Source organism: Vidua macroura, chromosome 1 (assembly GCF_024509145.1).
Source record: "Vidua macroura isolate BioBank_ID:100142 chromosome 1, ASM2450914v1, whole genome shotgun sequence".
Classification (NCBI taxonomy): Eukaryota; Metazoa; Chordata; class Aves; order Passeriformes; family Viduidae; genus Vidua; species Vidua macroura.
Window position 1 is genome coordinate 94,963,187 of NC_071571.1, and position 15,256 is coordinate 94,978,442.

Genomic DNA, 15,256 nt, shown 5'->3' on the forward strand with positions numbered 1-15,256 from the left:
AGGTGCATTGTTTTGAATCATTTACTTTATGACACTTTTCCTGGTTCAGTTTAGACAGTTTTGTGAAAAATCACTGACAGCTAGAATATTTCTGAAATCAGTTAATCTCCTCTTCAGATTTTGCATTTTGTGGTTGTTAAGGTAACTAGGAAAAAAGAGGAAGGGATCCTCATTGTGCTTTCTTCAAGTGTCTTGAGCAAAGCTATAAATTAATTTTAATAGGTGTTTTGAAGTTGCTCTTTAAAAAATATTAAGGTATTGCATACATTTCAGTGTATATTCTTTGTCTCTTAGGAAATATCTCTTAGATTATTTCTCTGTGTTCTAGTAAGTAGTTTTATTGATGTACCATTGACATCTATCTGTGAGTTAGAAGTTGATTTATACTTGAAAGGCTTACAGTGGGCTGCTGAAAGAAAGGTCAGCCCTATTTGGGCCTGTAGTTAGACATAAGATGAACAGACAAGTGAGGAAGTGATGGAATGGGTTGGCAAACAAAGGGCACAGGGTGATGCAGACAAGAAGAGCCTTGGAAAAAATGTAACAGGGCAAAGGCAGAGGTTGATTCCATGACTTATCAAGTAAATACTCAGTTTTACCTAGTGTCTTAACTTTCCTAGTGAGTCTGCATTAGACTCAAACTTTTGATAAAACTTTCTAACCATTTTTATAGGATATTTTTTTATGTAGTCATATAGTGGGGAACTGTTTTTGAGTAGTATATTGATAAAGTGATCCTTGATAGCATGATCGATGTCTTTCCTTATCTTCACATATTGTATGCTTGATGTTTTCTAAAATTTACTTAGGTGGGAGTTAAAGGGTGTCATACAACTGTTTTGCAATTATACAAACTGTTTTGTGCATTTAGCAGTTTCCCTTAACTAAAAATCCCCCCCTTGCATCCACGACAACTGCATTTCAAAACTCTTATCTGAAAAGAAATCTTTATTTATATTTTGGCAACATAAAGGCAATTGTGTTGATTATTTTGTAAATATTGACTCTGTAAGTCTTGACATTTGAAAACATTTTCTTCTAAGTGGTATTTGTGCGTTTATTTACACTACACAGAGGACCTATGCACATTCTGGGAGCACGGAGCAATAAAACTCATTTTCTTTCAAGACCATGCATTTAACATTGGCCTATTTTTAAATCAAACAGGGAAATGGAAAAGTAATTTTCTGTCTTGGGTGGATAGACAATATGTGCACACCAAGGCCTCGTTTTCTATGGTGGCAGGGTCATGGCAGCTTCCCCCTTAACCAAGTGCTACAGAGCAAACCTTCTTTTCCCATACAGACTGTAGTGAGGGAGGGGGCTCTCTGGCAGATTGGACCCAAGAGCTGGTTTGGTTCCATTTTCTTCCTTTCTCCCCCCTCATGTTACTAAGATGGATTGGTTTTTAGCCCCTCTTTCATCCCTTGTCCGGTTCCTTGAGGGACCAAGAAGTTTTGGGAGCAGCCCAGCTTGTAGGTATGGTCAGGAGGGAGGACACATTCCTTGGACATGGGACAAGGTTGGGATCTTGGCAGGAGTGCTTGCTAATGATAAGCTGAAATGTCGGTGTCAAAATGCCTTGCCACTTTGGAAAGGCAAATGTCTTCTTCTTAACAACCCACCAGCCCCCAAAAAAACCTTTTTGTACTAAATTTAAGATTTAAAGATTTAAAGATCTGGTAAGATTCAAAGATTTAAAATCTGGTAATTTTCTTTTATCACAGTTCAGAAACATTGATGAGTACTGTGGCAGAATTTTCTTTGAACCTACAAATCTTGCAGGGAAATGTACTGCATTTTAGCATCAGGCAACTTGTATGTATAATTATTCTTAGCTTTGGCCTAGAAATGTATTTCATGAGGCTAGAGACTGCCTCGTGACTTAAAGCACTTTCAGTGTGCTGAAAAATCTCCCTTCTAAAATTAACTACTTGATGTTAAATTTAATTATTTTAATTCTTGACAAATAAAAGTAAATTTTGCTTTTAAATGCTGAAAATGTCTTGGTAGTTTTTATGGAGTTGAAGTGAGGTAATTTTGAATGTTTTTGAATGCTTTTTACATAGCTGCTTTTGAGCTTTCTTTCCTCATGAGCTAGAGACTTGAAAGTGAAAATTAAATTCAAGAAGTTGAAAGTTCATGTTTGGTGTTCACTGGAAATTGTTTCAGAGTGTGTTTCATACTCATTAAGCTCAAAGGGGGTTAGAATTAGTCTCTTGTATTTCTTGCCCACTGTGAGTAGAACAGTGAGAAAGTGTTCTAAAGTTGTCTACTGTTTTTTCTTCTTTTTGTAACCTTAGAGAAAGCATTACAAAGGTATTTTTATTATTCAAGAAAGCCAGTCTGCATCCGTGTTGAGGAAATGACCCAGACACATACTCTGTGTAATTATTTTGCACACTGAAGGACTGGTTCATGCACGTAATGGTATTAGGAATAAAATACCAGAAGTGAAATTCTGGCTTCCCTGCAGCCTGGTTTGTTGCTGGGGAACTGGGCAGAGCTAACCTCTCGTGTCAGGTGCTGAGTGCCTGCTGTGCATGTTTATTTGGCACAGTTGTGCTTCAGCTCTTTGTAGCCCCCACAGCCAGATGTTCCACTTCGCTCTTGCAGGCTGGTGGAGTCAACAATTTACATTGACAAGGGGAACCTCATGTGTTTTCTCTTAACGTTAACGCTGGCTGCAGAGTCAGGATGTCAGCTGTGTTGGGTTTTTGTCAAAAATACCTGTGCACACTGTCAGTTGGAGTACTGCGAAAGCCAGAACATTTTCACACCTAGGGGCCGAGAAAAGATGTTTTGCTGGTAATGCAGCAGAAAGGTTCATCTCTAATAGTTGTTTACTGTTCTTAGGTTTGACACTTTTTCAGTGAATATTTTTGAGATGCTCTGTAATACCTTTCATTTTATAAAATATTTCACTCAAAATACCTTCGAGTTAATGGAAGAAGGTAAATAGGATTTAACTGATTTTTTTAAATTTTTTTTTTTTACTTATCTAAGACACACTGAGTATCCTCTTGTTCCTGGGTTACTGCAGACATCTATCCTTGTGTTTAATAAACCAGATTTTGACACTGCTTCAGGCCTAATTTCTTACTGTTTATTTTTTTAAACAACCATAAGCATCATGCAAATGCAGGAATGAAGTTTGACATAGCCATGGTTGGTGGGACTCTGCAGAAGGACTGGAGCCTTTCCTCTCTGTATCATAACATCAGGTAACTTCTGCACTGAATGATGGTTTGGAGCCATGCAGTCTCCCAGATGCACTCCACACAGACAGCTGCCACCCCTTCTGCATCTCTTCCTGTGGATAAAAGGTGCAAATCACCAGGCCTACTGCCATGCTCAGTTCTCTGTAGGCCCCTGAGGAGGATTCAAGACTGAGGATTTCTAATTATGTGGCAATCATTTTGATCTTTATTCATTGCAAACTGCTAAACTAAGAACTTTGAGAAGTTCAATCTATGAGGTTGAGAGGCATTTTTTTACCTGAAAAAAAATCCCAAAATATTTCTTATTTTTTCTCCCTGGCTAGTGAATTGTTATTTTGCACCTTTTTTAAATGGCTTTGGTTTGGTTTTTTTCCACCTGTTAATTATTAGACATCATTCTGTACCTAGCTGCTAGTTTTTGCATCTCTGTTGTGCTTTTACAGTAGATAATCAGATGCTTAATATCTTTTTCTAGTATATTGGTACCCTGATATATGAACTCAGATTTTATCAATATGCTAGAATATAGAAATGTGCTCATTAGCTGGGAAGAAAACAGGATTGCTGTTGTACACTTTTGTTATAACCCTTCAGAAAGACCTTACGTGTTGGCATTTGAAAATTACCAGTCTGCTGGGGCCAGACACTGACATTGTTCAATGGATTTATGAAGCTTTTAAGGAGGTACACTGAGGGTTGAGGCTGCAGCATCGATACTGTGTTTATGACTTAAACCACATCCTTTTCTTGAAAAAAAAAAAAAAAGTTAAATATTTGCACTTGTTCAGCATGTAGCTAAAATAAGTGCTTAAAGGACAGTAAATTTGCACTCAGTTTAGATGAGATAAAGATGATGAATGTGCTGGGAAGGCATTGATATTGACAGCTGTCACTTTTCAGACTACTCTGGAAATCAGCCTGAACACCTTCTGTAAAAGGGACATGCTCTTGTGCTTAGTGTCCAAAGTACCTGTTTTTGATTTTGTCCCTCGAGTGTTACAGCTCCTCTGATTCGTGAGGTCAAGAGCTGCTTACATCCATGTGCCTGCCAGATGCTGTTTGCAGCGGGGCTGTAGAAAACCTGCCTGGGTTCAAAGCAGGTACCACATGTTCTTTAATAATGTTAGTTCCAGGTGCTCTGAAGGTTGTTGAACCTCACTGTGTTCCCAAGTGTGGGTGTAGGTCCTTGTGCTGGTCTTCACTGCTGGTGTGGTGATGGTTGCTCTGCTCTGCAGGACCAGGGTGGGATCGGCAGAGGAAGTAACAAGTCATAGCCCTGCCCGTACTTGTCTGACTTTGATGTGATTCACATCCGGCTTTCCTATGTATGGTTTCAGGGTTAATGTGCACACAGTGAAAGACAGTTGTTTGAAATTGAAAATATTGACCCAGAGCATATTTTTGTGTCTTGTCTTTACTTTTTTTGCAAATTCCTTGTGGTTCTAGGAGGATTCCTGATCATGGCAGTATCTCCAAGTACCTACAAAGTAAAAGGTCACTCACAAAGCTTTTCCTCTCCCTCTGCCCCTATGCACAGGGCACCTGAGATAATTTTTTTTTCAGTTCACAGTATTAATGCAAACCTCTTGAATCTTGCAAGGGGTTGCCTGACTTGTTTTTTATTTAGTTTTGTTTCCCAAATGAATGCTGTCATTTTAACAGCTTATTCCCAAATGCCTTTAGCCTCTGTGACTTGTATGGGCACAGTAATGTAATCCCTCATTTTCTTCCTATGACATGCTTGAAATTCCATCCTCAACATAGGGGAGTACTGTATGGACTAGGGAAAGCTGACTAGTAGTACACTGTAGGTCCATAAATTATCTTTATCTGTAACATTCTGAGCTGAAGAGACTTCTTTATAAAATATGAGAACCCCAGTGTGGTCAGGAACATTTAAAGGTGAGATATTTGCTGTATTAACCCAGTTTGTAACAACTTAGAGCAGGGTGCTGGTAACACCAAAGTCATGGGTTCAGTCCCAGTATGGGCCATTGGCTTGAGCTGGACTCAGTGGTCCTTGTGGGTCCCTTTCAACTCAGAATATTCTGTGAAATCTGTGAAGCTTCTCCATAAACAGAAGTAGTTTTTAAACTCCTTTCATAAAAGAAGGGAAGTACATAACAAAATAGTGTGGAACCGTAATGCAGAATGTAGCAAATTTTTGAGTTGGAATTCAGTGTTTTTCACTTCAGCCCCTTGGTATTTTCAAGTTTCAAAATAGACTGAATTAGTTTCTTCAAAGACCTGGATAATGTGTTTGAGGCATCTCAGACCTTTTTTCTAAGTGCCTTGGTCTGCCTTGGGGATTAGTGATGAGAATCCTTTTGTTTGCAACTTCTTTTGAAGTTCTCCTTTGGTGACAGCAGCAGTAGCACTGTGCTGTTGAAGCTGAGAGGAGCAGAAAACTGTCCTTGGAAACTCTACCCCTCTCTTTTTCCATCACTTTTTTTTTTTTTCTTTCTTTCTTATACCTTAAATAAGATTTTGACACAGGCATGGGAATTTTGTCAAAACTATGAAGTAGAGGATATTGTGAGTCTTGCATTTTAGAAACTGCATGTAAAAAATCTGTAGAAATGAAAATTAAACTGAGAAAACAAGATGTAATAGAAAGCTGGAGATAATTACTATGATTTGCTTGATGTTTAAAGGAGTTATTTTATTTAACTGAAAATTAATGATAAAATTTGCATTCTTTTCTTGGATGGTGAGGACTGAAGAACAAACTGGTGTAGGAGTTTATGAGATGTTTTCAAGATGTGTATAGATAGCACGAGCCCAACTTCAGTCTGGCATAACCTCATTCTGAATGATGGCTGTAGTCTTGTTTGAGGAGTACAAATCTGCCAGTATGACATTTTTAAAATTGACTATTCACCCTCCGTACAAGAGACCTGGTGCTTGCTAGTGTGTGTTTGAGTTTCTGTATCAACAAAAAGGCATTTGGGAAATCTGCACATTTAAGAAGAATTAATGATCGAGTTCAATAATATATTTGAACATACTTGTTAATGCAGGTCCAGGAGATACCAGCTCACCTGAAGAGGGCCAGCTGCCATTCCATGAATTCCTGCTGCTAATAAGTGTGGTCCACAGCATCTCATCTGTTTGACTGTATTAAGCTGTATGTGTAGAAATTCCTCTCAATGAACAGGAGCTAAAAATTTTGATACTGATTGAGGTGCCTGATAAGAAGCAAAAAGGAATTTCTCCATAATTTATGATGGCAACATTGTTAATCTGGGATGCAGAATACAAAATTTACTGGGTAATTATGACTCTTAAGACTGACTTACATCCTGCCCTGCTGGATTGCAGCAGTATTTGGTATTTAGAGAAAAATCCCTGCATTTGACAGACTTACTGATACTTGTCTCAGTCCTGTTAGTGTCACAATTTTGAAGGAGCACATATTAATGTTTTAAAGAATTTTCTTACCTTTGCCCCATGGAACTCCGTGGAAAATCATTTATCTCTGAGAAGAGACAATGTATAGATTGTCCTGAAGGTATACCATAGCCTGAACATCATACATACATTATATGAATATTGAATGAAAAGGCTTATGTGGTAGAGTTCAGGGAAATATCATTGCAGAAGTGGAAAATCAGGAATGTTTTGCAGAGTTCTTCAGCTGAGTCTGGAGCAGTATGATCTACTGCTGTGGATGTAGTTTAGATTATCCAGATTGTTACTGCCTTCAACAACTTACTCTTTTTCTGTTATTTCAAAATGAAGGTTTATTGCCAGTCAAATCTAGTTTTATCCTCTAGAAACTCTCGTCTGTCTTTTGAGGTGGTGCCTGTTGTTAATCTTAGTTTTGTAAATGTAGCATGGGGGAAGAATCAGGCATTTAACCATGGCCCCAGTGCTGCTGTGGAGGGAAGGTAATGTGCTGTGGACAGGAATGAATGACAAAAGGAACTGGGGAAACGTCTGTGCTGCCAAAGCAGCTGCTTGTTCACTCAGTCTGTGTTGTCTTCCTGCAGCTTTTGGTGCCTGTGGCACTTTTCTGAAAAGAAAGAATTTTAGCTGTTTTCACTTGTGCCATCGGAATGGAGCTAAACATACTAGCTAAATATATATAATAAGAAAAAGGGGCAGATTGTAAAAGGCAGGAATGAAAGCACAGACAATATGAATCTGTGCTTCACACTGGATTTCTTTAATTCTCATTGTGACATAACACTTCTTGAGTAATCTTGAATTTTATCTCTGATGAGAAGTTTTAACTTTTCTTTGTGGTTTTATCACTTAGAAAATAAAGTCATTGAGTAACAGCTTTGTGGTTAAAGGAAAAGAAAAAAGCCCTTCCTAACTAGTATACAAAAATGGCAATGTAGTTAAAAAGCTGGCTTGAATACTCTGGAGTACAACTTTCCATTTCCAAGGCCTATGACTCCTTGAGGACTTAGCTGCTTCTCTAAATGTAATATGCTTCACTGCACTTTTTAACCTGGCCTGACACTGTAGTACCTGCAGAGTACGGCTCACTGTAACTCAGGATTTCTTAATATTTCCCATGTAAGTAAAGATCATCTAAGTAGGCACTGATAGCAACAAAATTCAAGCAGCCTCTTCTTGCACTAATGGGTGTATATATAACATTTTTGATATTGCTCTTCTTTTTTTCTGCAACTATTTTGATAGCTACTGGTTATTTGTATAGTTGCCTATCAAAGTTTTAAAATGTTGTGTAATATGGACACTGTGGTGTGCGCATGGTGGATAATGGGAAAACAAGTGAACTGAGTCATAAGGTACCAGGGGACAGCTACAGTGGAAGGTTGGGCCTTCCTTATAATAAATACCTTATAAAACTGAAGCAAATTATAATGCAATTCTAATTTTTATCAGATCTGAATCAAGAGCAGCTGTATATGTACATATTTACATATATAGAGCTGCAGTGTGTATGCATATCTCATTTTGAAACTGCTTTATAAAATAATAGAAGTGGCTCTAGTCTGTTACCAGCTGTTATGATGCAGTAGCTGCTGGTTTGCTCCTTAGGTATTCTGTGGCATTTTGGAACGTGAGCAGTCAAGGAGACGCTTTTTGGGGGAGACAGTTTTTTGTCATTTTAGGCCTGTATAATATTAAGTTCTTGCTAAAATCAGGTATTATCTACTCTCCTGGGAACTGGTACTGTAAAATAAATCTATTTTCCTCATCACTTCTGAAATTGCATTGAGTACTCAGCCTGAAAGATCTAAGTAGAATTATGTTTACTCTGTTATATACAAAGGGCTTTTATTTTATAACCAGCCTAAAAGCACACTATAAATGTTGGTAAAGAATCTCTTCTGGCAAAGCTCAGGCAGTGTAAGGGAATGTGTTTCCACTTCTTCTCTTCATTGATTGTGAAGACAGAGACACTTAAAATTTTTTTAGGACCCTAGAAAAAGGAGTCAAGCAACTGACCAAGTCTTTTTTTCAATACAGCTTGATTTGAAGCATCTGGATCATTGATTGTTCTTTTGCAGTGATATGTCTTGCATTGATTTTGGTAATACAAGTATTATATATGCCAGCAATAATGTGTTGAGTAGATTCTTCCAAAAAATTAAGCAAAATAAGTCTTTTGAAAGTTTGCATTTTGGTTAAGAAGGCATGCCAAGCAGAATTATATCCAACCATACATTGTCATGTTTTAGGCTGATACATCACAGATCTTTGCTGTCAACATCTTGGAGCTGGCATCTATCAACACCAACATTGTGCCTTATGCAGGGAGCAGACAGCACAGCTGCTGTGTAGTTCTTTCCAGTGATTTAAGTCAAACCCAAATGTCTCAGGGTTCACTCTTTCTAACTTCCCTGAGTCTGCCAAAACCCTGTTTTCAAAGTAAGGGATACAAACATCTCCCCGGTAAGTGCTTGGAGTGACAGCGCATTTCACAGACACAGCTGAGTGTCTGCTGGATAGTGTTCTGCTGCTGCTGCTCTTGATGCCTTGCAGCAGGTTACAGACTCTCAGCTGTTTCCCAAGAGGAGCAAGAGCATAAAGAGCAGCAATCCCTCCCTTCCTGTACCACCAGCTTTACCATACACTAAATATGATGAAATACAGTTAAAGATGGAGCTAACAAGCAACATCTTTACCAAGCCTAGAGCAATAGCTCTGATCAGGAGTTCAGCTGTCCCCTTCATTTGGGAAAGCCCTGAACTTTTAATAATCTAAATGTACTAATTTTGTCTCATCCATGATGACACAGTTTTCAGTGTTTGCCTCTGGGATTGACTTACCCTGCTGTAGCAGATGTCCTCTTCTGCTTTTTATCAGAGTTGACTGCTGTTCTCCATCTCTCTGTACAACAAAGATGTAGTTGATTTGCTGCTTACTATAGAGCAACTGAAATAGGATGGAGAACCTGGGTCCAGTATGCAGCTTACAGAATCAGTGGCCTCTAAATGCAGGTGATCCTGTCAACCAGCACAGACCTTAGTGTATGTTCCTTGTCTGAGTGGACAGCACTGCAGACTGTGTAACTACACAACTGACAGATTATATCTCTGGGTACAGGATTTAGGTTAATTGTGCTGATCATGAAGTTATATACCCAAAGCAAGTTGTCTCCCAGTGTAGCCACTACTGATTTCTGACTGGGTCCCTCCATCTTCCCAAGGGACACTGGTTAAGCCAGACTGAGGTAAGCATCTTGTAAAACTTACTTTTCTCCTCAGCTCTGAGGGGTACCAAGCTGATGGGTTTTCTGCATTGGACACACTCAGGTTGGTGCCTTGAGGGAGTGCAGAATCCTTTCACTTTTCTATGTCCTTCCTGCTTCAGGAAGAACCTGCACTGTTCCTCTGAGGCAGTTTCTCTGTCTCTGCTTTTTCCAATTCTTGTCAGCTGCCATGTGACACCAGTAGGCTTGCTAGGTCTGTCTTTTATTTCTTTCTGAAAACTCTTGCTGTCTTGCTTCAACGTCTCTTGAGTTTATGCACCTTAAGTTTGCATTCCTCTGTTCTATAGGGAGGTTAACAGACTTAATCTACCTATCTTCTGACACCTTCCTTATTGTTATTAAGGGGAAATAAGAGAAATTTGAAAGTGTGCCATGTTTCTGAGAGCAGAGATGGTAATTTTTCATGAACAGATTGTATAGCAGCCTTTTCAAATATATGTCAGCGTTTAAAATTTGTATTTCTCAAAAAATCACACAGTCTTCCAAATGAGCACATACTTGAATAGAACAATATGTATTCTCTAAAAAGCATAGGCATAAAACATTTCTCTTTTATTCCTTCCTCAACTCTTAGTCAAGTCTTTGCAGTAATATTTAATATTGTATCAGTCATTTCATATCCATCAGTCAACAGACCACTGCTTATGCAGTTTACTGTCTGCATTGTTGCAAGCTTGTGTATATGTTTCTCTTGAGTACTAAAGTAAAACATTTTTAAAACATGAGTTATTTTTTCTTTAGTAGAAATATAAATATTTAAAACTCAATGTTTTGCAGCTTATGTTTTCCTCAGACTTTTCTAGCTGGGGAATTAAATGTTTTAACTTCTGGCAAGTTAAGTGCTGAAGCTGTTGATTTATCTCTAGTTACACCAGGTAGCTAACTGGCAAATTTCTTTCAGAAGTAGGTAAATCCTTGTGCTTTAGACAGTCAAATACATGAATTGGTTAATGACTTGAAGCTCTAGCTCACTTGCCTTTCCTGTATAAGGAGAAATATTTGTGTACTATCTTCTGATCTCTTGGTTCACTAAGTCAACATGGAATATGTCAATAGAAATAAAACTAAATATGAGGAGGAAAGGTGGAAACTTACAAGTCTGTTATGGTTTAAGATCTCTCTCTTGTTTAAATGTCTTTTTTAACTCTCTATTTACGTAATCTAGTTAGATTAAAACAGACTCAAAAAAAAAATCAGGGTTTTCTGAGAGTATTTTTCCTTAATATTTTGAAAAATCACATATGTTTAGCAAAGATAACAAAATCACATGTATTCATTAGGAATGTAATTAAGAAGTTTGAAGAGTGTTTCTATTTGAGACCAGTAAAAGAAGGACTGATCTCAGTAAATTTGTTTTACAGAATGCTGAAACCAAGGTGGAGGAAGCAGCTAAAGAGGGTCCGAAAGCAGCCAGACTAACACAGCAGTCATCAGAGGATAATGAAGTATTTGGTGAGTTATTGCAAAAAGTTGAAAATGTTATTTGATGTGTTGGTACAAAGGGAATTCCCACAAAGACATAGTGATCTACTTAATGTTGATGTACAGCATTTGAGTGCAGGCTGTACAGTCCCACAAAGACCTGGAAAGATGGAGGAAAGGACCAAGTAGAAAACAAAGAGAGATCAGCAGTCTACAACAAATAATCTCTGAGGAGAAGAAAGATTGAATCCAAGTGTCCAACAAAATTAAAGGTTTATGCAGTAAGGAAAAATAAACTTTTCTCCATCCATAATGGAGAGGATAAACAATGAATTCTTAAAACTGCAAAAAGAAAGATGTGATCAAATGTCAGGAAGGGAAATACAGAAACAAATACTAAAGCATTGTGATACATCATCTGGCAAGTGTACAGATTCATCATTGCAGGCCTTGAAAAACAGGTTAGACAAGTAACTGTCTAAACTGATGTAATCATCTTGTGCCAGAAGGATAGACTGGATGACCTTTGAGAATTCTTGGAGGCCTCGATTTTAAATTAGCTTCTCTTGGTGTTTTTCTGTGAATCCTTTCCCTGCTCTCCATATAGACCTTGCTGATATTTTTATTATTTGATCTGAAAGCCACATTTGACCTTTTCTTCTGCATTGAGTTTTGGTAAAGAGACAGGAAATCGTAGAATCATAGAATATGCTAAGTTGGAAGGAACCCATCAGGATCAGAATCCAATGCCTGGGCCTGCACAGAGCACCCCAAAAATCACAGCATGTGCCTAAGGTTATTGTCCAGACACTTCTGGAACTCTGTCAGGTTTGGTGCTGTGAGCACTTCCCTTCAGAGCCTGTTCCAGTGCCCAACCACCTGCTGTGTGAAGAATCTCTTCCTGATAAGAAAAACCTTATTATTACAACTTAAGGTTGATTTTATGCTAATAGAACTCCAATGAAGAAATAGTAGTCTAACATTAATGCAGGAGAGGTTAAGGCAAGGCTGATCATGTTAGTAAGGCTGACTAGCTTGAAAACTTTTGGATGAGTGAAATATTTTTGAATACAGTAAGGATTTTTTTCTTTCAAGATACAAAAGGAATGGAGCATGAAGAATTAATAATTAGTCTTTCTTACTAATAATGGAAACCATTTAAAATCATCTTTTCTCCTTGAGATAATATAGTGTGATTGACACATGAACCTGAATTGCTGGTACAAATATTTCCAACACTGATCATGTAGTGCCAGTGACTGATGAATCCACAAGTGGACTTTAGAACTAGCTTTCAACTTCATTAAGTGGGTGCTGAGGCTATTACCTCATTTCTTTGCCATTTGCTCTGCCAGGTGTTTGCAGTAGATCCAGTAATACTGGTTGTAAAGCCCCATGGCACGGTGTAATATGCATCTCAAACTGTGTCCTTTCTCAGTGCAGATCTCTCGTTTTCTTTCTGTGAGAAGGGTGGAGACAGCAAAGCAAGGAGGTCTCCGTGTGCCTCTTTCTACCAGCAAAATCTCAGGCACTTAAACCTTCTATATTTTGATCACTACTCCATGTACCAGTGGGCTAACCCAGTAGTTAGCTAAGCCTGTGGTCCACGTGGGAACTGTGAGTTTAAAGATGGGAATTAAGCATGAAGTTCACTGTTAGGTTTAAACTCACTATCAACAAATTCTTTAACTAATTGAAGAAAGTCAACATGCAGTGTTCTATGTGGTCTTTAAAGCTCATGATTTACTAACAAACTGCTAAATATTTCCATGTTCCAAATCTGTGAACTGAGCTGGTTATCTAACATAAGACACTGATTAGCCTTTGATAACTCTACACAACAAGGAGAAAAATTTCTTTCCAACTCCAAAACCAGTCAGACTACAGTATCTTATATCAACTCTCCTAGCACTTTGCAAATGACAGTCTGTGTTTTTTTTTATTTTAAGATTAGGTCAAAATGGGGGTAAAAAAAGAGGAAGTATGGTGCAAATGGACTCTGTAGTCTTCTCTTACCCACGTCAATTGACTAAATCAAAGTAGACTGAAGGTGCAAATGAAACCACTGGTAAGAATCAGGGAGAATATTTTGCTAGATACAAGTTTCATGTTGTCTTGAGAATGACTGCTGTATATGCCTTTCCCTGCAGTTCTGGACAATTGCTTAAAATACTCTTACATCTTATAGGGATAAAGGATAAGCTTGAAGCAGTTTTCCCTAGGTGAGTTATTTCTTGTTCTGTGACTTAAATGATTACAGACCCTGCTCAGTTATTCTCCCTCTGGCTTGATCTATTTCAAGCTATCCCTCATTTCCTTCTTTTTCCCCAGTGATGCTAATTATACCAAGCATCAAGTATGCACCAATAGTTGGTTAATTTATAACTCCAGCTTTGACTAGAATCCCTCTTCTGAAGATTTTTTAATAGCCTCCCATCACTTTGAGCAGGTGCAGCTCAGCCTTCCCTTTTCACGGAGATCACTGTCTTCTGTGACATTTATTTTCCCCAGATGTCCCCTCCCCCGGCTTTCTCTGGGCAATGCCACCCCCTGCAGGAAGGTTGGCACGGGCAGCAGAGGAGCCTGACGCAGCCCTGAGCCCCCTTTGAGGAGGGGCAGCCCCCTTTGAGCGCCGCCTGCCTTTTCTGCCCCGGTGCAGGGGAGCGCAGCAGGCGCCGGGAGGAGCAGTGTGCCCCGACACCGCTGGCTGTCCCTCGTCGCCGAGCCACCCGGTGGCAGCAGCTGCCAGCCCCTGGCAGCCACCAGGGCGCCTGGACTGCCAGCTCCAAGGCTCTTCAACAAAGAAGGCAGAAATCTCGATTTGTGTTGCCTCCTCACTCTCCAGGGTTAGCGTTGGCGTGGACCAGGTGACAATAATGACTTTTCAGGATAAGGGAACTTTCTCTGCTGTGGACAGCATGGGATAGATGAAGTTGCTTAAGGATTGTTATACAGAATATTCCTGATGAACTGTACCATTTGAATACTTTTTTTGAAAATACTTCCTTTCAGAGTAAATGTGGTTTCTGCAGTCCCTATCAGCTGGGTCCAGTTTTCGAAGCAAACATATTATTATTGATTGAAAATGTCACAATGGTAAGGGACCAAGTGTGGGGCCCTTTCAAGTTTGCTACACCTGGTAGCATTCTTTGTAGATTCAAGCAAGGTTTCATCCGCTACTGTAAAGGGACACTTGTGAACACACATAAATGCCTTAGTTGTCCTGTTGTTCTTCTCTGTATGGGTTAAATTTGGGAATTACCGTTCCAGGAGGCATTTTTGCATTTCTCTTTAATATTTATTTTTAGACTGGGGTATAGATGAAAAGACCTTGTCAATGATGAAGCCACATTGTACTAGCTGCTTTATGAAACAAACAAGTCAGGTGTGTCTTATGTTTCACAGAACTAATTCTCAAAGGCAGTGAAATTTTTATACAGGAGGATGGAGTGGAGAAATGGTGCAGAAGAGTAAGGGTATTGGGAGAGAAAAGACATCACAGTGATGGCATTTGCAACTATGCAATTCTGAATTGACAAGAGTTAGTTTTGTTTGCCCTTTGAAAGGATTTTCTTGTGGCACCCAACAGAGTTCCGTTGTCTGATATATACTGAATATGCATCTGTGATGTGGAGCTAGAACGTCTTGCTCACTGCAAACTGCTGTTGAACTTGCACGTAGTCAACATGGTCTCTGTTGCAACTAGAATGTAGTCAGAAAAAGATTTTGAATTACATCCCAGTGCAAGGAAGAGATTTGCTGGCTATGGTGCTATGCATTTAAAGAAATGGGTCAGGAGGGGACTCTTAGCCTTACTTAGAGAGAATATTTTCAGAAGTTTATTTGATCCAATGCTACCCTACAATGGTCATGCTGGAGCAGGGGGAGAAAACTGCCTGTCATTCTGACCACTGGAAGG

General features: G+C 39.0%; 1 protein-coding gene across 3 annotated transcripts in view; it reads left to right on the forward strand.

The window, feature by feature from the left end:
• The window catches only part of MBP (myelin basic protein), an 82,823-nt gene that overhangs the window by 17,991 nt on the left and 49,576 nt on the right, over positions 1-15,256 (forward strand). For all 3 annotated transcript variants that reach the window (XM_053984579.1, XM_053984588.1, XM_053984597.1), the window contains exon 2: positions 11,277-11,367. In XM_053984579.1, coding sequence (XP_053840554.1) covers positions 11,277-11,367 — 91 coding nt within the window. The remainder of the gene's footprint in view (positions 1-11,276; positions 11,368-15,256) is intronic.